The sequence below is a fragment of the Podospora anserina genome, chromosome 4 (genome assembly GCF_000226545.1).
Source record: "Podospora anserina S mat+ genomic DNA chromosome 4, supercontig 4".
NCBI lineage: Eukaryota > Fungi > Ascomycota > Sordariomycetes > Sordariales > Podosporaceae > Podospora > Podospora anserina.
In genome coordinates this window covers 1,380,816-1,404,775 of record NW_001914850.1, presented here as the reverse complement: position 1 = coordinate 1,404,775, position 23,960 = coordinate 1,380,816, and the positions used below count along the sequence as shown (strand labels likewise).

General features: G+C 53.3%; 8 protein-coding genes across 8 annotated transcripts; 4 read left to right on the top strand and 4 right to left on the bottom strand.

The window, feature by feature from the left end:
* Positions 1-101: 101 nt before the first annotated feature.
* On the top strand, positions 102-3,499 carry PODANS_4_7000 (uncharacterized protein; the record flags this gene model as incomplete). Its single annotated transcript, XM_001906104.1, has 6 exons — positions 102-151; positions 177-294; positions 432-1,460; positions 1,551-2,895; positions 2,956-3,290; positions 3,398-3,499. The coding sequence occupies 6 exons, from the start codon at positions 102-104 to the stop codon at positions 3,497-3,499; spliced, it is 2,979 nt and encodes a 992-aa protein (XP_001906139.1).
* A 2,138-nt stretch (positions 3,500-5,637) lies between these two features.
* PODANS_4_7010 (uncharacterized protein) lies at positions 5,638-6,792 on the bottom strand (the record flags this gene model as incomplete). Its single annotated transcript, XM_001906103.1, has 2 exons — positions 5,638-6,367; positions 6,428-6,792. 2 exons carry the CDS (start codon positions 6,790-6,792, stop codon positions 5,638-5,640), a joined length of 1,095 nt encoding a protein of 364 aa, XP_001906138.1.
* Positions 6,793-11,565: 4,773 nt separating this feature from the next.
* On the bottom strand, positions 11,566-14,549 carry PODANS_4_7020 (uncharacterized protein; the record flags this gene model as incomplete). Its single annotated transcript, XM_001906102.1, has 2 exons — positions 11,566-13,601; positions 13,658-14,549. 2 exons carry the CDS (start codon positions 14,547-14,549, stop codon positions 11,566-11,568), a joined length of 2,928 nt encoding a protein of 975 aa, XP_001906137.1.
* A 775-nt stretch (positions 14,550-15,324) lies between these two features.
* On the top strand, positions 15,325-16,921 carry PODANS_4_7030 (uncharacterized protein; the record flags this gene model as incomplete). Its single annotated transcript, XM_001906101.1, has 2 exons — positions 15,325-15,678; positions 15,731-16,921. 2 exons carry the CDS (start codon positions 15,325-15,327, stop codon positions 16,919-16,921), a joined length of 1,545 nt encoding a protein of 514 aa, XP_001906136.1.
* A 123-nt stretch (positions 16,922-17,044) lies between these two features.
* Positions 17,045-17,521, bottom strand: PODANS_4_7040 (uncharacterized protein; the record flags this gene model as incomplete). The annotated part of the gene is made up of 1 exon (XM_001906100.1): positions 17,045-17,521. One exon carries the CDS (start codon positions 17,519-17,521, stop codon positions 17,045-17,047), a length of 477 nt encoding a protein of 158 aa, XP_001906135.1.
* Positions 17,522-18,499: 978 nt separating this feature from the next.
* PODANS_4_7050 (uncharacterized protein) lies at positions 18,500-20,242 on the top strand (the record flags this gene model as incomplete). The annotated part of the gene is made up of 2 exons (XM_001906099.1): positions 18,500-18,617; positions 18,681-20,242. The coding sequence occupies 2 exons, from the start codon at positions 18,500-18,502 to the stop codon at positions 20,240-20,242; spliced, it is 1,680 nt and encodes a 559-aa protein (XP_001906134.1).
* Positions 20,243-20,856: 614 nt separating this feature from the next.
* Positions 20,857-21,222, bottom strand: PODANS_4_7060 (uncharacterized protein; the record flags this gene model as incomplete). Its single annotated transcript, XM_001906098.1, has 2 exons — positions 20,857-21,015; positions 21,088-21,222. The coding sequence occupies 2 exons, from the start codon at positions 21,220-21,222 to the stop codon at positions 20,857-20,859; spliced, it is 294 nt and encodes a 97-aa protein (XP_001906133.1).
* Positions 21,223-22,370: 1,148 nt separating this feature from the next.
* PODANS_4_7070 (uncharacterized protein) lies at positions 22,371-23,787 on the top strand (the record flags this gene model as incomplete). The annotated part of the gene is made up of 3 exons (XM_001906097.1): positions 22,371-22,407; positions 22,499-23,666; positions 23,724-23,787. The coding sequence occupies 3 exons, from the start codon at positions 22,371-22,373 to the stop codon at positions 23,785-23,787; spliced, it is 1,269 nt and encodes a 422-aa protein (XP_001906132.1).
* Between the last annotated feature and the right edge of the window lie 173 nt (positions 23,788-23,960).

Here is a 23,960-nt window from a genome sequence, read left to right as displayed (position 1 = left end):
CTTGCCCGCTGCCCCTCCTCTCCGTTCGTTTCCTTTGCCGCCGACGTTGCGTCTGGCTCGCACTGTGTCCGGCAGTCTCAATCGCGCTGCGTTTCCGCCAAATGCCACCACGATGGCCCGGGGGAAGCCAAGGTCTTCTCTGTAGCAGCATGTACAAGGACTGAACTGAAGCACAGCCAAGCAGAAGGCGAGGAGGACGACAACGAAAAAACGAGAGGCCAAAACGCAATTTTGCACTCTGCTACCCTCGCTCCGTACCTCAATTACTGTGACTGCCCCCCCCTCCCCCCTGGAGTCACCTCACATAGAATTCGTACGTTTCCATGGTTTCTTCTCTCCCTATTATTGCTAAGTATTATTATTATCTGATTGTTTAATGCTGCCACCCCATCCGCCCGTGTCCCAGTCCCAGCCCTCCTTTGTGCCGTGAGTCTGTCTTGAGACGGGAGACCGGGAGCAACTGGAAGAGAGAAATGGACAGTCCCAAGACTTCTTCTTTCAACGGCAACGGCAGTTCACACCGTCGCAGGCTCACCAAGAAGCCCCCGCCGAACCACCATCATCCCTCCAGCGTCTACAGTAGCGTCAGTGTCAGTGTCGATGGTCGTGGAGTTGACGCCCAATCTTTAGGGAGCAAACGAAGCTCGACGAGCTTGAAGCGGGCCCCAAGCGCCCCCCTAGCCAGAAGTAGTCCCGCCGCCCCAAAGCACCTCCAGCATCCAAACGCGTCCGACAAGCAGAAGCAGGCCTACAACAAGACCACCTCGCCACGCATCCCCGCCGCACCACCGGCACCCTCGTCGGCCCTCTCCCCAGCAAACCGATCGCATACCGCGCCCATCCTTCCCGCCCGCGACTCTACGGCACCTGCACCAAAGCCGCCAAAGCTGTCGCTGTCCAGATCATCGTCCACTGCCCCCCGCGCTCAACATCGACCCCTCAGCACCAAGACCTCGGACGAGCTAATTGGCGCTCCCTTTGACGGCACTGCCATTCTCAATCGCATTGAAGCGACGAAGTCACCCACGCACCACACCACACCCGTCGCAACAAGCACAACCACCTCGCACCACCACCACTTCCACAATAACACCGCCAAGCGTAACACATCCCCGCCGCGATCAACTCCTCACGCCTTGTCGCAAGCCAATTCGGACGCCCGAGTCATGGGCAACTCACCTCCGCCCCTCCGCCAATCGGCGAGCTTCTCCGCCACAGAGGCATCGTCTCTAAATGAGAAGGCCAGCGGCTCGTCAAAGACGGAGAGCTCGACCGGGCCGAAGAGGTATTCAGACGAGACGAAGGAGACCAAGATGCCCAGTGTCTTGAGGAAAAAGTCGGGCTTCTCAGGCTTCATGAACAGTCTGGTCGGCTCGCCAAAGAAGCCATTGATCTCGGCGCCAGAAAACCCAGTGCATGTCACCCATGTTGGTTATGACAGCACGACGGGCCAGTTTACTGTTCGTAGCCTCCTTTTTAGCTTTCTCGGTAGCTTTCAAACGGCTGGGCTAACCCTTATTTACTGACAGGGCTTGCCAAAAGAGTGGCAGCGATTAATCAACGAGAGCGGCATCACGGAGAAGGACACACGAGAACACCCCCAGATACTTGTCGATGTTTTGACATTTTACAAGGAGACTACAGAAAAGCCCCAGGAAGACGTACAACTAGAGAAGTTTCACGATGCGCGAGCAAACGATTACCGAGGACTATCTGGGAGCACACCATCTTCGGCGGCCTCGACCCTTCCCTCCCCAAGTGTGCTCACTTCTGGGTTCACATCGATGTCGCCTTTGATAAGCCCTCCTGCAAGTCCGAGATTCCCAACTGTCACCCACGAAGGCAGTTTCGAGAACCCTCGCGCACCCCCTCCGGTCCCCAAGGGGCCTGCTCCTCCAGTCAAAGATGCCAACCTTATGCCTAGCCGACCGGCGCCAAAACCACCAACCAGTCTCCCCTCGAGGACGCAGCAGCAGCCTGGATATCCAGCAAAGGACTCCGGAATTGGCATGCCACATCCAGGAGAAGATGGTGCCACACCATATCTCCCACCAAAGGACAACATCCCAATGTTGCCGGAGGAGCTCCGGTCCAGATCAAACTCGCGAGCGAACGGCACCTCCCCTTACCTGCCGTCGTCATCACAAGCTACAACGGCTGTCACCACCCCCAGCCAAGCAGCCATCTACCAGCAGCAGCTGATGCAGCAACAACAAGAGCAAGCCATGGCACAAGCCCAAGCGGCCATGACGGGCCAGCTGGGTCGGGCGACCAGCAAGCGACAACAACACCAACAGCCCACCCCGCCATCCTCCCAACACCCCCATCTTCGACAAGCCGAGCAAGCGGGTCGGGTACCACAATCCCAACAGCAAGTCGCACAAGCCAACTCAACCCGCCCACGACACCGACCACGACAGTCTAACGGAGTTGACGTGGTCGCCGCCCTCAAGAGTATATGCTCCGAGGGCGACCCGCGGGAAGTCTACCGCGGGTTTACCAAGATCGGCCAGGGTGCCTCCGGCGGAGTGTTTACTGGACATGAGCGAGGGTCTAACAGGCTGGTGGCGATCAAGCAGATGAACCTGGAGCAACAACCCAAGAAGGACTTGATCATCAACGAAATCCTGGTCATGAAGGAATCCTCGCACCCAAATATCGTCAACTTTATCGACAGTTATCTCTGTGCGGGCGAGTTGTGGGTGGTGATGGAGTTTATGGAAGGCGGCAGCTTGACGGACGTGGTGACGTTCAACATTATGACCGAGGGGCAGATTGCGAGCGTGTGCAGGGAGACGCTCAGGGGATTACAGCATTTGCATTCCAAGGGTGTGATTCATCGGGACATCAAGAGCGACAACATTTTGTTGAGCATGGAGGGTAATATCAAACTCAGTATGTAACCTCACAATTACCTGGGTACTCTTGGGTTCTTGGGCTAACCAAAATCAACAGCCGACTTTGGCTTCTGCGCCACCATCAACGAGGCGCAAAACAAGCGTACGACCATGGTGGGAACCCCCTATTGGATGGCGCCAGAGGTGGTTACGCGAAAGGAGTACGGGCGCAAAGTCGACATTTGGAGCTTGGGCATCATGGCCATCGAGATGATTGAGGGGGAGCCGCCGTACCTGACCGAGTCGCCGCTGAGGGCGCTGTGGCTGATCGCTACCAACGGGACGCCCACCATCAAGAACGAGCAGGATCTGTCGCCCGTGTTTAGGGATTTCTTGTACTTTGCGCTCAAGGTGGATCCGGAGAAGAGGGCGAGCGCGCATGATTTGTTGAGGGTGAGTCTTTTATTTCTTCCCCGCTTGTTTCTTTTGTATTTTTGAGGGGGGTGGTTGTTTTCCGACTGTTTTTGGGAGACTGTGACGCTGACACTTTGTGATGATAGCACGACTTCATGAAGACATGCGTTGAGCTATCTTCCCTGGCGCCGTTGGTGAGGGCGGCGAGGGAAGCGAGGGCTCAGGAGAAGGCCCGGAAGGGGCAATGAATGATTTATCTCTGATGTGGGATTTTCTTTTTACCGGATCACACAGACATCATCACATGGCTAAGCGGAGCCAGACAGACACTTTTTTTCACCGAGCGAGTTGTTTGTTTGTTTTTCCTCTTACTATTACTTACTACTATGTTGTACTGAAATGTACTTGTGATGTTTTGGTTGGATCTAAACAGGGTGGATGGGGGGTTGGGGGTTAGGGCGTGGGGGAAGCGGTGGGATTTATTTTCTTACTATGATCTTTTGTGTCTTGAGGAAAAAGACATATCATACTATTCAAATTTAGCGGTTTTTTTTTTTGCTTTTTTTTTTTTTTTTGCTTTCTACTTGGGCTGTTGTTTAGTGGGGCTTTTGCAAGGGAGTTTGGTTGGTAGTTTTGGTTGGGGGAGATAGTGCTATAGCTGGTTTTTGGACGAAGGATGAAAGGCAAAGCAGAGGGATATGTTTTGCTTAAATTTTACAAAAGGCCAGTTTTATCAGATTCTTCTTTTTACTTTTGACTTTGATCGTGAGGGGTTTTGGTGAGAGGTTAAGGGGAGTTGGCGAGGTCTTTTCGATGGTGTTTTGTAAGAAGGGAATGGGGGGCCATGCTTGGGGTTTGGGCGGGGGAAGGACGGTGTTACACCAATCGCAAAATTATGATCATGCTTGAGGCACCTACAATGCTTGCGTTTCTTATGTCGGTGGGCGTTTTTGTGTATATATATCTATGGCATGGAATGGATGGTTGGGACTTGTTGAAGCAAGAGCTGATTGAGCTGTATGAAATGCACGTTAGGGCTTCCTCTCCTGTTTGGTATGAAATTGAGTAGGGGAGAGAACTGAATCTCTTTCTAACTTTTATCTATGAGATTTTTTCTATCCCTGCGGTTGTAAAAGGTATCAGTTGATGAAACTAAATACGGTGGTAGGTAGCAAAATGGTATAACTACCTAGTGATGAGGCGGTGATGCCCAACAGCAACAACGAGTGAAGAGCGGACGGGGGGGGCTCGAAGCCACCCTGTGAATCGGCCTACCAACCAACGATCATTCACATAAAAGGCGCAAACAGCAACAAACGGAGTTTTGTGCTACCTGACTTTGGCATGAGCATGTGATTTGCTGTGGTGGGTGGGTGGGTAGTTTGGATGAGATGGAGATATATGCCTATATGCCTTGGCTATGGATTCTATTCAGGGGATGGAATACCGATAAAGAAGGAGCAAAGCCAAGCCATCAATTCGACAAGTCCAAACAATCGTCTGTTCCAGTCGTCACAAAGGGCTACTGTGAATAATCAGATCAAGTCTAACAAATCTCTCGTATTTGCGAAATGTTGTTACACACACACAACACATTTTAAACCCTCCATCACCCTTCCTCCACGGTCTGTCTCTCAGTCCAGAACCTCTTGCTAAAATCGACTAAGAAGCATATATCATTGATAATGAAAAAGAACCTCGGCAACTCCCGAGTCTAGCTCCCATTCTTTGTCAAGCTTTTCAGAGATCTTCTAGACCCATACACGCGTGCATCCCTCCCTCCCATCAGTCTCGAAGCTCGCTAGAACAAACCAAGACAAAGACCTACCACACCAACCACCACGTGGGAAATAAAAGCCAGCACATTGGCCGGAACAAAACCAAGCCAGCACGTTGGCCAGAACAAAAACCTCGACACCACATCACGAGCAAACCCCAAAAAATTCCGGAAATAAATCCATATTCATATTAATTAGTCTTTTGTTTGCAATATTCGATTTTGCTAGGTAACGAGCCTAAAACCTTAAGTCGTTATTGAGGATTCCCTATACCCCGGAACCTATAAAAAAAAAGAGACGAATCCAGTGAAAAATGAGCCCCCGATTCTTTTTAATGTTTGCACCCATATCGTGAGAAAGAGAAAAAAAGACCCCCATGAAAAAAATAAAAAATATCATCGCTGTACGCCCCCAAAGTAAACAAAATCCCATCGCTCATGAAGATAAAAACCCCATAATCACCATCCATCCGTCCACCCATGCCATTGTCAGAATCCACTAATTTTTGCTGCTGCTGCCCATGAGGAACACATAAAAAAAGCCAAACCGTCTATAGGGTATCCCGAAGCCGATAAAAGCAGCAAATTATTTCTTGTCGTATCATAAACTTAGTAGAGACTGTAGCCACCGTCAATGATGACGTTGGACCCGGTCATGAAACCGGAGGCGTCAGAGGCGAGGAACACGCAGAGACCGTTGAGGTCATCCACGTTTCCGAGGCGGTCCTGGGGAGTCAACGACTTCCAGATCTTCTTTTGGGCGTCGAGAGCGGGAACCTTGTTGAGGGCCGTGTCCATGTAGCCGGGGGAGATGCAGTTGACGCGGATCTGGTACTTGGCCCACTCAGCAGCGAGGGACTTGCCGAGCTGGATGACACCAGCCTTGGAGGCGTTGTAGCAGGACTGCTCCTGTGGGTAGTTGACGATGGAGCCGGACATAGAGGCGACGAGAATGATGGAACCGGGCTTGCCAGCGGCCATCATGGCACGGCCGACCGACTGGGACATGAGGAAGGAACCAGTCAGGTTGATGTCGATAAGACGGCGGAACATGGCTGGGTCGTAGGTCTCGGCGGGAATGTTGGAATCGGCGATACCAGCAGAGTTGACCAAGACGTCAGGGGTTCCGTAGAGATCGACGACGTTCTTGACGGCGGCATCAATGGCATGTCCGTCACGGACATCAACCTTGAAGAAGGAGACGGGCAGGCCGGTCTTCTGGTGAAGCTCGGCAGCAGACTCATCACCGAGCTCTTGGTTGGCATCGAAGATGGCAATGGCCTTGGCACCAGCTTCAGCGCAGGCACGGGCCATATAGTTTCCAAGACCACGAGCACCACTAATTTCTTGTTAGTAATTTATGACTTCCATCGTTCGAAGTTGTGCAAGTTGAACATACCCAGTGATGATGATGACCTTGCCGTGGACGCTCATCTTCTGCAGCGTCTTTGGGAGCTGAGAGTAGACCTTCTCCTCAAGGGGAACAACCTCCTCATCCTCCTCGACGACGGGCTCAGGAGCACGCTGACGAGGCTTGACGGGGATGCTGAAATGGTCGGCATTGCCAGAAGCGACGCCCTTAGCGTCGGGGTTGTAGACAGAAACGGGAACCTCAGTCTCCTTGATCACCTCAGACTTGAAGCGGCCGGCCGAGACGGAGAAGGCGGCGCGCTGGCAGACCGAAGGGGTTGTGCGAGCGACAGCGGGCCGAACGAGGACCGAAAGGCGCGGGGCCATGCGGGCGGCACGAACAGCAGAAGCCATTTTTGCTGATTTGTGGTGTTGTTGCTGATTTTGGTGGGTGTATGGTAGACTTTGTGAAAAAGTCAAAAAATGCTCAAGAGCAAGAAGTGGCTTGAGCGAAACGTGGGTAGCGAAGGTTCAGCGAAATAAACGAAGGTACGAACGAGCTGAGTGTTCGGCCAGAAGCACTTGACACGAAGACAAAGGGGTCGTTGGGTGTAAGTGAATGAAGAGGCTGGGGGGGGGGGGGGGGAAGGAGATTCGGCTGATGGGTTCAAGGTACGTTAAATGTACCTGGGCTCCTCAATAGCGACCACAAAACTGCTCGTTGGTGGGTGAATCAAAGACCTGACAGCGTGAACGGGGCCGCCAGGCTCTTGTTATTTATAGGATGAATGGGATGGGATAAGATGGAGCAGGGGAAAAGTCTTTCTGCTAGGAGCGTGACGTGCTGGCTGAAGCTAGGGAAGGCCGGAGGGCGGATGAGGCAAAGGACCAGTCAGGGGAGCGGGGCCAAGATGGTGGCGGAGGGGCGAGTCGAGATCGTTCTTCTGAGAGGGTTGTTTGCGGATCAGCAACAATTTCTCCACGCAAAGTCGCAACCGCGAGTGCCGATTATGCGCCTGTTCCAAGTATATGCTGCAACGCTGCAAAATAAGCTTCCGGTCTCGACGTTTCCGTGCGTCTTTCCGCAGCGAAACGACCGGCCAGTAGCCAGGATTCAGAGATGGATGGTTGATATCGACATGCCACCACACCACCACTCCCACCTCCCACAGACAGGGACAAGCGGCACAGCATTGTCTTTTTGCGGGGAGCGGCACAGAGCGGCATGCTGCGGACGTTCGTCTAGACCCTCTAGACCAGCAACCATCTCATCTATTGTTCCCAGGAGAAGCGTGATGCCAGGTTATTGTTGATGAGGCCTTAGCCTGACGTGGTGGGTCTCCACTTGGAAGCCCCGCCAGTGCACCAGGTGGTTGGACGAAGTCTTCAACAACGGCAAAACTTAGAGTAACAGATCCACTGGACGTACCTGGGTTGGAGACGTTCACCGGTTGAGGCTGATGATTTGGTCGACAATGGACGAAAGCTAGAGATTGGCGTCTGTGTCCCCCTCCAACTCTGGTGGTTCAGTGCTTTGGTATTTATCTGCCCACCATCTAACTGATAATCAGTAACCACCCCCTCGAGGCCGAGCATTTGCTGAGCGGGATCCTCGAGCGGTGAGAGCACATTTGGTGGGCCCAAAGATTGAGATTCAGTCACAAGACCAGCAGCAATTTCTCGGGAAACATGCAGTGCTCCAGAGTGCGGAATCGTTGGTGTCAGGGTCGCGGATGACGGTCACAGGTCGCCTGTCCTGACACTTTTCCAAAAGGGCAAGTGATTGCGACAGCATCTGTTGTTTCAACCACGCTTGCTGCGACCGCTAACTAGAATAGGTAAGTGGAGGTTAAATAGACGACAGGGCTGGCAAGGGCTGCGTGCCAGGGCCAGCCTGGGAGCTCTTGGACGATCAAAACCCACCCTCAACAGCATCAAACATCCGGCACTCTCCAAACGCACCTCGTCGTGCTCGTCCAGACGTGTCACACACCCAGCAGGGATTTTACACCCGCCTTGGCTTTGAACTGATCAGCAACACGTTATCTTGAGATACGAGACATGCGGCCCACGCCGGACCTCTGGTACGGCTTCATCTTCTTCTCTCCATTCTCTCGGTGGCCGTCGTTGCCGGAGATGGAGCTGCAGCACCCATCGTGTGGGGTTACATGCAGAAAAAAAGTGCGGTGGAAACCCCGGTCAATTGGCGTCGTGGCAAACCACACCATCAACTTTCTGGCGGTGCGTGGGGGCCCAATTTTTGAAAACCCATCCTCTAGTCCAGGGGCTTCCTACACCCAGATATCACCAACTAAAACATTCACAAAAGATAATTGACCCCCGACACACTTCACACCACTCAACATTCCGCAGAGCGGTGACCTACCCCTCAGAAGCCCCGCAGACCCCGCACTCAACAGAGACACAATCGGAGCTTGGGCTTGGACCTGCATGGGACTGAACCGGTGGTTGGGCTTTTCAGTGTGAGTTGGACACGACAGTCGATATCTCGACATCTACCAGTAGGAGATGCAGCCTCTCTAGAGCAGTAGCACATACCGCTTACCTTGCATCAAGAACCGTCTCACCGAACTTTGGAGCCCGAGCTTTTTGTTGGTGGTAAGGTCCATGTTGCTCGATCGATTCGAGGAACACAACACCATCGCCGATGATGAACTCATGCCGCACACGCCATTGGCAAAAAGAACCAAAGGTGCGGGATGCATCAGCAAAATATCTCGACATTAGGTCATGTGGTTGCCTATGAAACTCGACTTGCCGGCTCAATCGGCAAGGATAGTAGTGTTGATGAAAAGACATCTACACCATCAACTACCTAATTCACATGGCCAAGACACCGAGCGGGGAGGACCGTTGGGCTATCACTTCGGGAGGACCTGCAACGTAACCTGCGGTGCACAGCCTTTCGGATTTAGGAGGCAGCATCCACGAATTGAGGCTGTCTAGGGGAGCACCCTTGCCACAAAATAATTGAGACACCAAAGTAGGTTAACACGCCTTAAAGATAGTTTATAGGCCTATAAACTATCTTAAAGGCGTGTTAACCTACTTTAGTGTGTCAGCTATTTCGTGGTGAGGGAGGGGAGCTCCAGCTCCTATCTCGACCGGTACATTGTCGATCTTCTGCCTTTATGATGGTCCGCTATTCGGAGCAGTATCTCAAGAAGCAAATGAAGCCTACCCTCCATCAGGTACCGTCGACCCAACCGCAGGCAAGAATCAACTAAGCAGCACAGTCGTTGCATGAGCGTCTGCATGCCCCGCCCAGCCGCCATGCAGCACGGCTGTACGAAGCCCCCTCAAGCAACCCAACCCAACCCGTACCTCTGCATATATTTTCGCAGCTTCCGAGTGACGCGTCAAAAATGGTTATCAACGCCTGCACCACGCAAAGGCACGCAGGGTATGGGAGGGAGGAACAGTAATGCACAGTCAAATCCTTCGGTCGAGACTACTGAAGTCGAGAACGTCAACGACCTGGTGCCCCTTGTTTGCTGTGGCCTATCGGAGTTGCTGAATGCATCATCTTGATAGGGACTTTTTTTCCTGCACTGTTGGCCTGAGACGAACTCCATCAAGAAGCCCTTCCAGAACCTTTCGGATACCCCACCTGAGTCGGGACTCATCCGCGGGTGCGGGGATTTGGCTTGTTGGCCATCCCGCGGCCGTCTGCCCATCGGTCGTTTGGGTTCATCAATCACCTCATCACCAGCAACGACAAGAACGCCCACCTGTCAGACAGGGTAAATCAAGGCCCCCCATGGTTTGACAACATGTCCTCCCCGTCTCCCCCTTCATCTCATCCCCTCACTGTCTTTTTCTCCGTAGTTGGTGGTGTTAACACCCACCGCCAACAAAAATCCACCACCCAAAAACTCACGATCCAAGGCATGTCGTTCAAAAAAAGGTACGGGGTAACCTCCGCCAGCTCGAGCCAGCTCCGTGGGACACGCCAACGCCAAGCGAGCCCCATCCAACGGCTCACGATAATCTTCCCGCAGGGTCGAAGCGAGCCGCCGCCAGTCAGCCACAGCATCGTATGTTTATTTCCCGGCCATTTGGGTCGGCAAGGGCCTAGCCCGCCGCCTTTTTACCCCAGATCAGATCTCACGATGGCCTCAAACTCGCCACCATTGGACCCCTGAATCCGGGGCGCCTTGTGACCCCAGAACGCTTGGACCACAGACAGTCTCGGTCGCAGCAACCCTTACCCTCACGATCGATCACGCAGGTCACAGCAGCAGGCATGACATTGACGTTCACGATGTTCCCGCTTTCCCGGTTTTCTCTTCGTCGCCACTGCACAGATTGCATAAAATTGCTGTCGCAGCGGGAGAGCCCGTTGACAGCGGGTCGTGGCCGCATGGCACACAGAAAATCCGACAATCTAACGTTCCTCTCTTGGCCCAAGGAGTCGAGACCGCTGTCGCCCGGAGCCAAGCGGACCATTTTAACTGCTCTTCAGCGTAAGTTACATTTGGTGTGCGTCTGATGTACAATATCGAGTTCTCCAACCTCTGGAGTCGTTGCTTTATGAATATCACATCTGGCAGCCAAATGGCCCTCATCCACATTAACCTCGAGAAACACATCGACCTCCCCCTTTTTCGTTTTCCCCTTCCAGCTTGCTTGCTCATGGAAGATCGCATACATATCTAGCTTTCAGGGCTTTCTCATTCACATAAATTACAGCAATTCACTTTCTTCAGCGACTGCTCTCAATCTTACAAGACTGATATCACTCAATCCGAGTCGACCTCATTCCCCAGTTGCTCCTGTTTGATCATCACAAGGTATATAGCAATTCATCTTTCAGGAGATCACTCCGCATCTTTTAGACTGATTTTATTCGCATTCCATACTATGAAAACGCTAGTACACACTCTCACATGAAGCTTGGATGAGAAATAAAGGGTATTATCGTACAGTATTCAGCCACAAGCGATACATCCTAAATTTAGGACAAGAAAGAAAGAACAATCACCACCCTGAAGAAGCCCTTCCAGTGATCCATCCACCCACCATTTCCTTCCCATCCTCGCCTCAAGACGAAGAAATGTCTCCGTCGAACAACCCAAACCATTGTTTCTCCCAAATTCATCTTTTTTTCCCATGAAGAAACGCCCAAACACAGACACACACACACAAAAAAAAATCATCTCCATCTTACTCCTCCACCACAAACCTCCTAACCTGCTGCCTCTCCTCCAAAAGCCCAAACAACCCCGCCAAATGCGGCGTCAGCAGCCTATTCTCGGTAAAAACCTCCCACAACCTCCCCATCACAGGCCTAAACAAAATCTCGTTCCAACCTTCACCCTCCTCCCCCTCATTCTTCCTCCTCCTCAACTCCGCCTCCGCCTCCGTCCTCGGGACATACTGCGCAATATTCCTCAGAATCAAAACCGCGCTAAGCGGCACCCCCGCCGCCTGCGCCGGCGCATTCGGGTTCCGTTCATCCTTCGCGCTCGCCGTCTCCTCAATCGTGATCGTTACCGTCTTCGCCGGCCTGACAACCCTCGACTTTGAAGAAGACGAAGAGAAACTCCCACTCCTGGATCTGTTAGTGGTCGAGGTCGGGGACGGAGGGGGGGGCGGTAGGGGGGCCAAAGGAGAAATCTCCGATGGCTTGGCCGCGTGTCGGATCTCCTCGCTGCGGAGGTGGGTTTTGAGGTGAGCCATGTACTGAACGAGGAACATCTCTGTGGGGCGGGGGAATTTCTGGCAGTTGTTCCAAGCGCAGGAAAACATCCCTTCCTTGTTGACCAACTTCCCATCTTCAGTGCGGGAGACGCTGTCACCTAAATGTTCGGCAACAATGTGATCCCACATCTTCTCTGCTGTGAGATTCCACGCGCCGCATTTGGCTCCCCCGGGGGGTTTGCCATGAGGAGCAGGAAGTTGACACTGGAAATACCCCCTCCCGTCTGGGCTGATGGGGTACCGTCTTGGCCTGATGCCCCTAATCAGGTACTTCTGCTGAGACTGCCCTCCCGGCCCCTGCTCGTGCACAATCTGGGCCCCGGCCGATTCATAAACGCTCGTGATGCTCTTGATAAATTCTGGCGCGCTGATCATGCTACGGCCCTTCCGCTTGAGGGGTTCGAGGAATTCCGTGTTGTACGCCTGCCAGATCGCAAGCTGGGTGATGTTGGAGTCGGGGTCTTCCTCAAAGAAACACCGGATCCAGGCGTAGCAGCGCTCCGGTTCTTCAATGGCAAGAAGCTTCTCCAACAGGTCCTTCGGTGTAGGAACGACCGTCTCGTTGGGGGGGTCGTAGGCAAGACGCGCCTCGCTGACAATCAGCTCCCGCGTTGATCGCTTGGCGCCGTGGGAGAGCAGTCGGACGAGGTGCGTGACGAGATGCTCTATCTTGATGTGCTTGAGCATCGTGTCAAGGTTCTCGACTACGGCTGTGTACTGGTAGAGGAAATCGGTGGTAATGTCCAGCAGGTCCTCGTCGTTGAGGAGAAGCCAGTCCATGATACGCTGGAGGACCGAAGGAGGGACATTGCCGAGTCTGTTCGTCTCGATTGGGTGGTTTAGTGCGATTTTGTTGAGCGCCTTCAGGGCAGTCAATATCACACCCCGATCGTCCGACTCGAGTTTCGCAAGTAGTGACTGATACAGAGGGTCGTCTGATCTGAGGACAAGGTAAGGGAGAATCGATTCGGCGATTTCGAGAGCGAGATGCTTCAACTCCACGACGCACTCCAGTTCTGGCAAATTGAGAATGACGCAGAGGAGGTCCTTGACTGGAGGGTACTCGGACATAAAGTAGGCATTGTCCGGCATGTTGACCATGTTGCGGATGGTCTGTGTCGCCTCCAAAACCAGCGTGAGCTGGTCGCGGAATTCGGCGGGAAGAATGTTGTCGTCGACATCCTTCCGACGCTTGAGCTGGGCAATTCGTTCCAGGATATCTGGGGTGCCCTCGAGACCATCCAGCTCACCAATGTCGGTGTTGTCGGAATCGGGGTCGTAGGAAACTGTCCAGTTGACATGGTAAATCATGCCACCAATACTAAGAGCAAGCTCCGTCAAGCCCTCAGCGAGACCACAGAACTGAGAGAACTTGTATTTATCACCACGCTCGTGTGAGATTTTGAGGAGATGATGACAGCCAAACGCCTGTTCTGACCGGATGCCTGACCGAAGCGACAAGAGACAACGCTCGTAGATGTTGGGCCCATCCAAAGCTCCTGGAAACCAATGTTAGAGTTGAAAAATACCATAAACAATCCTAACAAGTGCTTACCAGGTGGTAGACAAGCTCTTACAAGCATCCCCGGATTAGGGGCAGCGACTGGTGGCTGCTTCAGGAGTCGTTGTTTCCTGGCAAACAGCTCCGGGTTGCTGGAGGGGGTGTCGACGATACGCAACGGCATCTGCTGGACAGGCTGGGGCACAAAGCCCTGAACGATGGGATTGTTCATGTCGGGCCCTGGAGGGTTGAAAACATATGCGCCACGGTGGGAGTTTCCAGGATTTTGAGCAATCGCAGAGTTGTTGTGAGAGTGGGAGTTGGACGAGGGGGTACCTATTTGCTGCGCTCCAGATGCGTGACGGGTCTGGCGTGAGGAATTGGTGTCGGGATGGAAAATAACCCTCGGTGCAGGAGCTTCCCTGAGGCCTCGGGAGGCGCGGCCTGATGCAGGAGTCTCGGCGACAGGACGCTCTCTGCCCGGCGTACTTCCATCCTCAGAATCCTCCCTATCGTTTCTCCCCTTTGCGACAAAGTTCTCCAATGTGCGTGTCAGTAGCGATCCTCCCTTGGCAGTCGTAAATTCGAGGATCTCTGGCGGAGGAGGCTCCTTGTTGTGGATTTTCTTGATCTCGAAGGCGGCAAGGTTCTTGTAGAATATTTGTTTCAACGTATACGCGTCGGCCGGGGCGTTGTGTCGCATGAGTCCCAACCCTTCGCACATCTTCCGCCACATCAGCTTCTCATCCGAGACCTTGTCATAGCCACCATTTTGCACGATGTAGTTGAACAGCTTGTACAGGTCGACACTCAGGTTTCCCATCTTGGGCTCGGGGTCAAGATGGGTCCCGCGCTTCTCATGGAAGTCGCGAAGCTCCTCGAGGAACTTTTCATATTCGGGGGTTCGGTCGACGGTATGCTCAACGATGGGTTTGGTCGGGGCCATCTTGGCGCATCGAGACGCAGCTCAGCGTCCAGATGCTGTCGAGTGTGCTGGGGAATTGACAGTGATCGGGTTCTAGTGTTATAAGTCGCTATACCATGCGATAATCAGTTCCGCTACCTGGGATCGGAAACGTGACTGCTGTGAAGAATGTGGAAATGTTGGTCGAGAAAACAGGTGGTGTTTTGTCTCCAGCCAGCTGCCGTGATGCGACGCGGGTTGCTGACTTCAATTGACGTGCACTGGGATTTTTTGGCGAGCAACGATGGCTGGAGATATATGCCAAGAGACGCACAGACCATCACCGTCGTGTTACATGCACAGACCATACAGAGGAGCATCTCTCCCCTTAATGCTCTCAACCTCTCACACCTGCTCTCTTGACCATTTTGAGGCCTAAGGATGAGATGAATGAAATGGGGTTCCAAGGGGGATTGTTCCTTTATTTCCCATGTAATTGGCATCAGAATGGCTGCATATATATTTGGTACTTTACCTACTCCAGTTGCTAAGCTAAGGGCTTACCATCAACCCCCCTTCCTCAGTCCTTCGCTCCACATGAAACTCAGTCGTGCCTTCCAAGATGACGGGATGGCCTTCATCGTACCTTCCCATCAAACCTGCTGTGTGGGGTAATAAAGTCCGGCTGTTCAGTTTGAAGCGCATAATTGGGGGGCCAGCAATGAATTGAGACCTTGTCTTTTGAACATGTCATGAATGTTCTTCGACTTGCATCTACCCTCTCTCCCAATGTTCCTCGCGCTCCAAATATCCGGCCATGCCTGCTGCGAAGCCCACGCCACAGCCTAGAAGACCAATACGCAGATTCGAATTGCAGGATGTCCGCTTTAATGGCAGATCAAGCTTCTATAAAGACCCGCAGCTTGTGCTGAAGCCGCAACTCGATCTTGTTCCTCGTAGACCAGTCGATGGCTCGCGACTTCGGATGCCTCTATGGCGAAATTACTTGATGGTCCATGTTAAAGACAGGGCTGAGGAACTGGTCAAGCTCGACCTTGCAGACTTTCGTCCGTCGGAGGGGCCTACAGACAACGGTGCACCAGAGCAATTCATACGCCGCGCCCAACATGAACCTGTTCTTTATGTTCGATATCCTTCCAACACTCAAGATGTAAGTATTGGTGGCATGTCGTATATTCAGATACTGATACTCAGTGCCCCAGGGATCCTCAATACTCAGAGCCACTCTCAAAGTTGCTTCGGACTTTGAGACTGTCTTGAAGGAATTTGATGATTTAGGGATAAATGTCGACTGTTATCAAGAGGAATTGCAGCAGGATCAGAGTTATTCTTGGAGCCAGCCTTACAGCCAATCACAAAACGTCTACTACCACCCGACTCCAAACGCCATGTCTCCCCCACTGCCACCACACAGCTCGCCATACAGCTCATCAAATCACTCACATCCTTACAGCTCAAGCCCACCATATTCAATTGCACCAAATCCACCATATCACTATCCCAACGCAGCACCAGATCAACTCACCTATCAGCGATCTGCAAGTCAACCGGTGGGATATCCTGGTGGTTATCAATCTCAAGGACAGTGGTCGCCTCCAGTGATGCCATCCCCGGCAGCAACAACCATTGGAATCCCTGGAGTACTCGGAGCGGGCATATACAAGGTTAGCAAACTCGGGTCATTTTCGTCTTCTCGATCAAGGTCACGGAAAAGCCAACCCTCTCGAGGAGGGCACGGCTCTGCTCCTGGGAAACATCTCGACGATAACCACCAAACAACCCAATCGCCTAGCAGTGGAATATCCAGCCCACATCCTCTTCCGGACTCTTCCTATTCTGTATCCGTGCCCAGGAGGCTTCTCCAGCGAGTGCAGACAATTATTAGTGAATCAGAGAGCCAAGAGACCATTTCGCAAGCGTCGACTCTTACGTCAGACTATGAAGACCCTTCGACACGACCGTTTGGGGGTTTGAGAATACCAGAGGAGGAAGAAGCTGGAGAGGCATCTAGCCAACAGACCGCGATCACCACGGTGGCATCGACTAGGTCAGCCACGAGTACTGCAATGGTGCCTGCACATCCAAATACCTCAACAGAAATAGTTCCCTATAGGCAAGCACAACAAAAGCATGACCCTCCGGACTCGGGGAGAATCAACATGCAGGCACTGCTGCGCATCTCGCAGATACAACAGGAAGGGCTGGTTGATGCGACGAGGTTATGGGAGGATATGATGGAGAAGGGGAGGAATGCGATTGCTGGGGTGGATGATCCGGAAGAGGCATTTAGAGTGTTGTCGGGCTTCCAGGAGGAGTTCATCAGAAGATGGACTAGGGTGGTTGCTTCAACAGTGAGGGAGATGAGGGAAGTGGAGAATAAGAGCGCAATGTAATTGTAAATGAGTGTGTATCTGGCTCGAATTTCTTGAGTTTCATTTGAGGAGAGACAGCTGGAAAAATCACGGCTGGACACATGAGCAAACAAAAACAAAAGTAACTATTAATATCAACCCTTATTACACCTTACTCTTATCCTCCCTTTCTTTTGTCTCCTCCTGCTCCTTCTTCTTGACAGGCTCATCATCCGGACTAAAACTTAGACTAACACTGTTCACACAGTGACGCTCGTCAGTAGGGGTGGGGAAGCCTTCCCCCTTGAAGACGTGGCCGAGGTGGCCGCCGCAGTTGCTGCAGACAATCTCGGTGCGGAGCATGCCGAAGGCGCGGTCCTCGTGGCGGGTGACGGCTCCGGGAATGGAGTCAAAGTAGGCGGGCCAGCCGCAGCCCGAGGAGAACTTGTGCGAGGCCTTGTAGAGGGGGGCGTGGCAGCCGGCGCAGGTGTAGACTCCGGTTGTGGGGTAGTGCTTGTCGAACTTGCCGGAGCCGGGGGGTTCGGTGCCCTTTTCGCGGAGGATGCGGAATTGTTCCTTGTTTAGGACTGCGCGCCACTGGTCTGGTGTTCGTTGGTCTGGGTAGGATGATGATGACGACATGTTGGAGGCGGCGGTTGTTCCGAAGAGGCTGGCGAGGAAGGAGGGGATGACGGGCATGGAGGATCTCAGTGGTGGAGGGCCGGAGCGGAGGGAGCAAGTGTTACGAAGGGGTGCAGAGGTGCGGGTTAGGTGGGAGAGGGTGTAGAATAGACGGGTGAGTGTTGAGCGCATGAGAATGAGTTTAAAGAATGTGTGAGAGGGGTTGGGGTTATGAGATGCGGTTTATATGGATGGGCTTGGGGGCCTCAGATCGGAAGCTTTAGAAGCTGTGAGTGAGAATCGGTTGGAATACAGCGGGGCTGATCACTGACAAATCGGTGGTTTTTAGGGGCGATGAGACAAAGCCGGTTTGGCTGTGAGTTTGGAATCAACGGGTATTTGGATTTGGAGAGGGTCTAATGTGGCAGTGAGAGTGAACGTTGGAGGGTGCCATTTATCAATATTCTTTGAAGGTCATTATTTGGAATCTCGAACTGGTTGCGTCACTGCTCGCCCCTCGGGAGGAGCAGTGTTGTCTGTTTAAGCTTTTTTGAACATACATGGGTAGGTCTACAGTGACTTTCTTGTTGTACGAACTGTCCGCGTCTGTGGCACCTTGTTGAGAATGATTCGAAATTGAATCGCAAGACTACTGAGATCCCATAGAGAGTAAAAGAGCCGTGATACGGATTTATACTGTCCATGTTGGGTGGTGGAAACTGGGCGAAGCTTGAAGGTGGTGGAGAATATGCGGCTACCTAAATATCGTTGTATCCATCTTATAGCGGTCTATTCAAAATCCACTTAGCGGGTTATCAATAAGGGGCGTTGGGCGGCCCCTCTTCAGCCGGTAACCTTGTCGCATTGTTTCCAGCGCCATCTGGCTTCAGGCACCTGAAAGGCACGCCCGCGATTTTGAATCTGCCCACGAAATTATCTACCTGTTCTTCGAGATTCTTCGGTTTCCTATTCTACATTGCCAAAACAAAACAGCCCGCCATGTCTCGACGGCCGGCAAATCCTGGAGCCGATCGGGCACTCCAAAACCAGCAAACCATCAAGAGCCTCTTGAAATTGGAGGCCAATAAGGTGTGCGCTGACTGCAAGCGCAACAAACGTAGGTTTCCCACCCACCATTCCTCTATGTTTGTCAAGCCATATTGACCCCTTAAATCAACAGATCCAAGATGGGCCAGTTGGAATCTGGGCGTCTTCGTATGCATCCGATGCTCGGGCATCCACCGTGGCATGGGTACGCACATCAGCCGTGTCAAGTCTGTCGACCTCGACTCCTGGACCGATGAACAACTACAGAGTGTATTGAACTGGGGAAATGCCCGCGCGAACAAATATTGGGAAGCAAAGTTGGCCCCTGGCCATGTGCCCAGCGAAGCGAAGATCGAGAACTTCATCCGCACCAAATACGAACTGAAGAGATGGGTAATGGACGGACCGATGCCGGACCCTGCTACGTTGGATGCAGATGGCGATGACGATGTTCCCCTGAGCGTGGTCAAGGAGAAGCAAAATATTGAGCGGAGGGAATCGACTCGGAAGAGCTCTATCGGTCAGTCGTCGGCCCCAAGACGTGCCGCCCCACCACAAGAGGACTTGATCGGTGGTGGCCTTGCCTCTGTACCACCACCGAGAGCTAGTACCGCCGGACCAACAGCGTCCAAGGTGCCTCCCAAAGCCGACCCTGCTCCTCCGAAGGCGACAAACACCAAGGATTCGCTGCTGGGTTTGGATTTCTTGGGCTCGGAAACTGCGGCGCCCCCTCGACCAGCCAGCACGACTGGCACACCAAGCGCTGGAGGCCAATCCCGACCAGACCTCAAGCAGTCGATTCTTTCACTGTACGCAGCCGCGCCACGACCTCAACCACAGGCTCCTCAACAACCAGTATCTCATGCCTCTTCGGGATCATTTAGCGGTCTGGGATCCCCGACAGGGATGTCACAGACCCAGGGTTCTTTTGGTGGGCTCAACGATGCCTTCAGCAACTTGAGCTTTGGAAACTCTACTGCTCCCAAGCCCGCCCAAGTCGATGCCTTCTCTAGTCTTGGAAGTTTCAGCTCCCCTCGCCCTGCGGCTCAGACAACCAGCAGCTCTTCGGCCTTCTCTGGTTTGAGCGGCGGCAGCTTCTTCGACTCCAAGCCAGCCACATCAACTCATCAATCCAAGTCGTCCATCGGCGGGCTTTCTGGGTGGGGCTCCGTCTCCTCCCCCGCGGCTGCTCCTAAACCGGCCGCCGCACCGGCCTCTGCTGCCCTTGGGGACCTCTTCGACTTTTCCTCGCCAGCACCTTCTCAGCCAGCCCCCGCCCCTAAGCCTGCGGTGTCGTCTCCCCCAATGACCTCTTCCTCCGTATTCAATCTCAGCCAGCCAAAGCCCGCCCCAGCTCCCGCCCCCGCGCCAGTAGCCACCTCTAACACCCTTGGCTCTTTTGGCGGCAGCGGCTTCTCTGGTGCTGATGTCTGGGGTGGAAACGCCTGGGCTTCTGACGAGCCCGCCAAGCCAGAGCCCCCAAAGGCGACGACCTCGACCTCGAATGACTTTGGCTGGGGCTCCTTCTCCAGCCAACCCATCGTGCCCAGCGCATCAGGTGGTTTTGCCCCTGCTCCGAAGGTCACTGCGGACGAGGAGTTTGGCGGTTGGACAAGCGGTACCACTTCTACCAGCACATCCAAGCCGGCTGTGCCCGGTGGCGACAGTGACTTGTTCAACAATGTCTGGCAGTGAATGGATCCCAGGGGGCTGGGAAGACTACCCCTGAATCTACATATCCAGCCAGGATAATCCCTATAGCCAACTTTTAATCATGACGTTCGTTTATACACTGGGGCCCTTGCATAGTAATTTTTTTTGGGTGCGACTTGGTTGGGAGAAGAGGAGGGCAGACAGATCAAAAAGCGTGGCATCGTGTTTGTAATGTTATTTGCATGTGTAGTTGTAGGGCGGGTAGACTGGGTTCAGGATGTACGAGATATCACAATGTTACTGATGTGCACCACTATTAGAAATGAAACCAAAAAGTGTTGGTTGATATAAATGAGTTTACTGTAACCAACCGCCCCGACCCAAACCCCAAACGCCATGTGCTATGCCCTGCGCTCTCTGTTATCAGGAGCGCGATCCCATAGAAACAAATACAAACGATATAATCTCGAGTGGTATATCCCCGTGTCAACGTCGTCCTGCACTCCTCGCCTTCATCCCGGCTTCACTTTCGATATTATCCACCCTGCGTCCTCGCCTTTCCTTCCTGGTAAAGCCCAGTGTTTTATTGCCGATGTATGCCCTCATTCGACGACTCTGCTTCCCCTCCATCACACCATCTCATCGTATTTGCATGCTCAGAACATCAACCTCCAGAGGTAATACAGCACCAGAAACGCGCCGATCAATATCCCTGACAGTTTGAGAATGGCGACTTTGTTCCCGCTGGCGGCCATGCGGCCTAGTCTGCCGGCTGAGCCCTTGAGTTGGGTGCCCATTGAGGAGAAGGTTTCGGTCTATGAATGGGAGAATGAGTGTTAGTTTGCTTGGTTGTTTCGGTTGTGCTGGGAGGAGGAAAAGGGACGTACGCTGGAGTCGATGAGCTCATGGTTGCGGGCGTGGTCATAGATGTCGATTGTTACGCCGCGGAGGGCGGAGACTTTGGCGGAGAGCTCGTCGAGGCGGGCATTGTTTTGGCGTTCGCGTTCGTAGGATTCGGACATTTTGACTGAGGGTGTGGATGGGAGGTGTGGTGGTGAGGGTGGTGCCTGGGGGCTTTGTTCTTGCGGCTTGTCGGAGGGGAGAGACAGGATGTTTCACAGTTGGGTCGGTCGTGGGCGTGGGCCAGGGACTCGGGGCAGGATGATCGCGGGGTCTGGGCGGAAGATGGGTTCGTGTTAAAATCTCGCGATAGTGTTGCGCGCAGTGGGTGTCGTCGTGGGTTCGTCTGGAGTTGTGGCAAATGCGTTTACGCAGCATGCATGAACGGGGAGAAAGGGGGCTGAAAGCGCTGGCGCCAGTGACTTGCCAGCCGGAGACGGGATGAAATGTTGGGGTCCCTGCTTGAAGCCGCTTTTCTGTGGGGGCCCGGAGCAGGCCACAGTGTGGCGCGTTGCCTTGCGTACTGTTGGCGGCGGCGGGCGGCTGTGGGTGAGGACTGCGCCTATGATGTCAACTACGGACGGGCCAGGTGTTGAATATTTTTGGGGTTGAAGAATGTCGTACATGAACGGGATTTTGCACGGGGGTTGTTTTCAGGACATGCTGGTTTCAGAAGAGCTGGGATACTGTAGAGGCTCTCAGTAGAGTATCTACACATGTCAAGATATCAACCTGTTATCTCCGCCGACAAGGGATCCGGAAGCGCATTCCGTCTTCCAAGCCAAAATGGAGGCCGTCGCTCTAGCTTGGCATGTGCGCGAGGGAACAATTGCGGGGAAGCTTCCAGCTGCCACTCAGCAACCACGAGCGGGAGAGAGAGTCGATCACAAGGCAGAGTAACGGAACATCCACCACAAACTCCAAACTGTCACCTTTCATACACAGCCCACTTACTGGACGCGCGGCAATGGCAATTGCTGCTTTGCATTCTTAGAAAGGCCTTCGACATCGTTTATCGCCCTTGAAATATCTTTGAGATTCCCTGACAAGGACACGCCTGCTGGGAGCTTTTTTGATAGTTGATCAATCCACCAAGCATTGGCTACTTTTCTGCCTAGACTGCAGCACTCCCCCCCGCGCAAGCCGGATTGCCGTAACGAGACCACAAAGCAAAAAAGCCTCTTCTTACACCACTCGAAATATTTGTTGTTTTCTTCGTCTTCTACCCTTTGGTCATTGAGGATCACCTGCACCCGACACAGCAGCAGCCATGGGAATCAACAATCCGCTCCCTTCGAGCTTATCCTGTGCGTACTTACATCCCGAGCATCCCGCGACTCAAAGATGATGGCACAATCTCTGCTTCGACAGATAGCTGACACTTTCCTCCTCCCACAGCCGAATGCAAAAAGTGCGGCAAGATCCTCTCCTCGTTCATCGACCCTAGACAAGCCTTTGGACCCGAGAAGGTCATCCCACCATCTGTCCTCGCCAACGCCAAGGTAAGCAACCAACTGCCATGCCATTGTCGGGCTCCGTCAACTCCCCGGCTAACAATTTTTACACAACAGGGCCTCGCTATCCTTACTGTGATCAAAGCAGGCTTTCTCGGATCCGCCCGTTTCGGCTCCGGCCTCGTCGTCGCCCGCCTCCCCGATGGCTCCTGGAGCGCCCCATCCGCAATCGCAACTGGCGGTGCTGGCTTTGGTGGCCAGATCGGCTTCGAGCTGACAGATTTCGTCTTTATTCTCAATGACGCCAGCGCTGTCAAGACCTTCTCCCAGGCTGGCTCCCTCACACTCGGCGGCAATGTGTCAATAGCTGCTGGTCCTGTAGGCAGGAACGCAGAAGCTGCCGGCGCTGCCTCTCTGAGAAGTGTGGCCGGTATCTTCAGCTACTCCAAGACAAAGGGATTATTCGCCGGTGTCTCCCTCGAAGGCTCAGCCATTATCGAGCGCAAGGACGCCAATGCTAAGCTCTACGGCCGACAGATCTCGGCGAGGGAACTCCTGTCTGGAGCCGAGCGCCCACCGTCGCAGGCTTATCCCCTAATGAGCATCCTCAACACTCGAGCTTTCAACGGTATGGCGGGCGGTGGATCGATGGACAACAGAATGTACAACGACGTACCGGTGTATGACGACCACGAAGACCCGGTTGTCTGGGGTAACAAGACTGGCCAAGCTTATGGGGAGGGGCAGTCGAGGAACCGGGACAGTGTGCCTGCAGGGAGCAGTGGACAGGGAGATTACTATGCGCCACCCAAGAGATCTTCCACGTGGCAGGATCCGGTTTATGATCAGGAGCCCAGATCGTTTGGGCAGGGGTCGAGGTCGAGCACGTATGCGGATAATTCTTTTGGTGGGGCCGCGACAGGAGAGAAGAAGGCTCCGCCTGGACGGCCGGCGGCGCCGAAGCCGAACTACGCGGGTAAGGAAGCCATGTTGAAGAAGAATGAGGCTATTGCGCTGTTTACCTTTGAGGCGGTGGAGCCGGGCGATTTGGGATTCAAGAAGGGGGATGTGATCACTGTCTTGAAGAAGACGGATAATGCTACGGATTGGTGGTAAGGTTTGACATTTGATGAGATGGTTTGGAGGTTGAGGCTGACACGATGATTTAGGACGGGCATGATTGGAACGAAACACGGTATTTTCCCCAGTAATTATGTCAAGATGAAGGAGTGATTAGGGACAATTGTTTGGAGGGAGGTGTGTGCAGTGGCAAGATACCCTTGAGAGGTGAGGATGAGGATGGGGACGCGTTTCGGTTCGTTCAACGTTTGAGAATCCTCGCTCAACGATGACCTTTTTTTCTTTCCTTGTGCATGGTAGCATTTGAGTTGAGTTTTGGTTGTCTA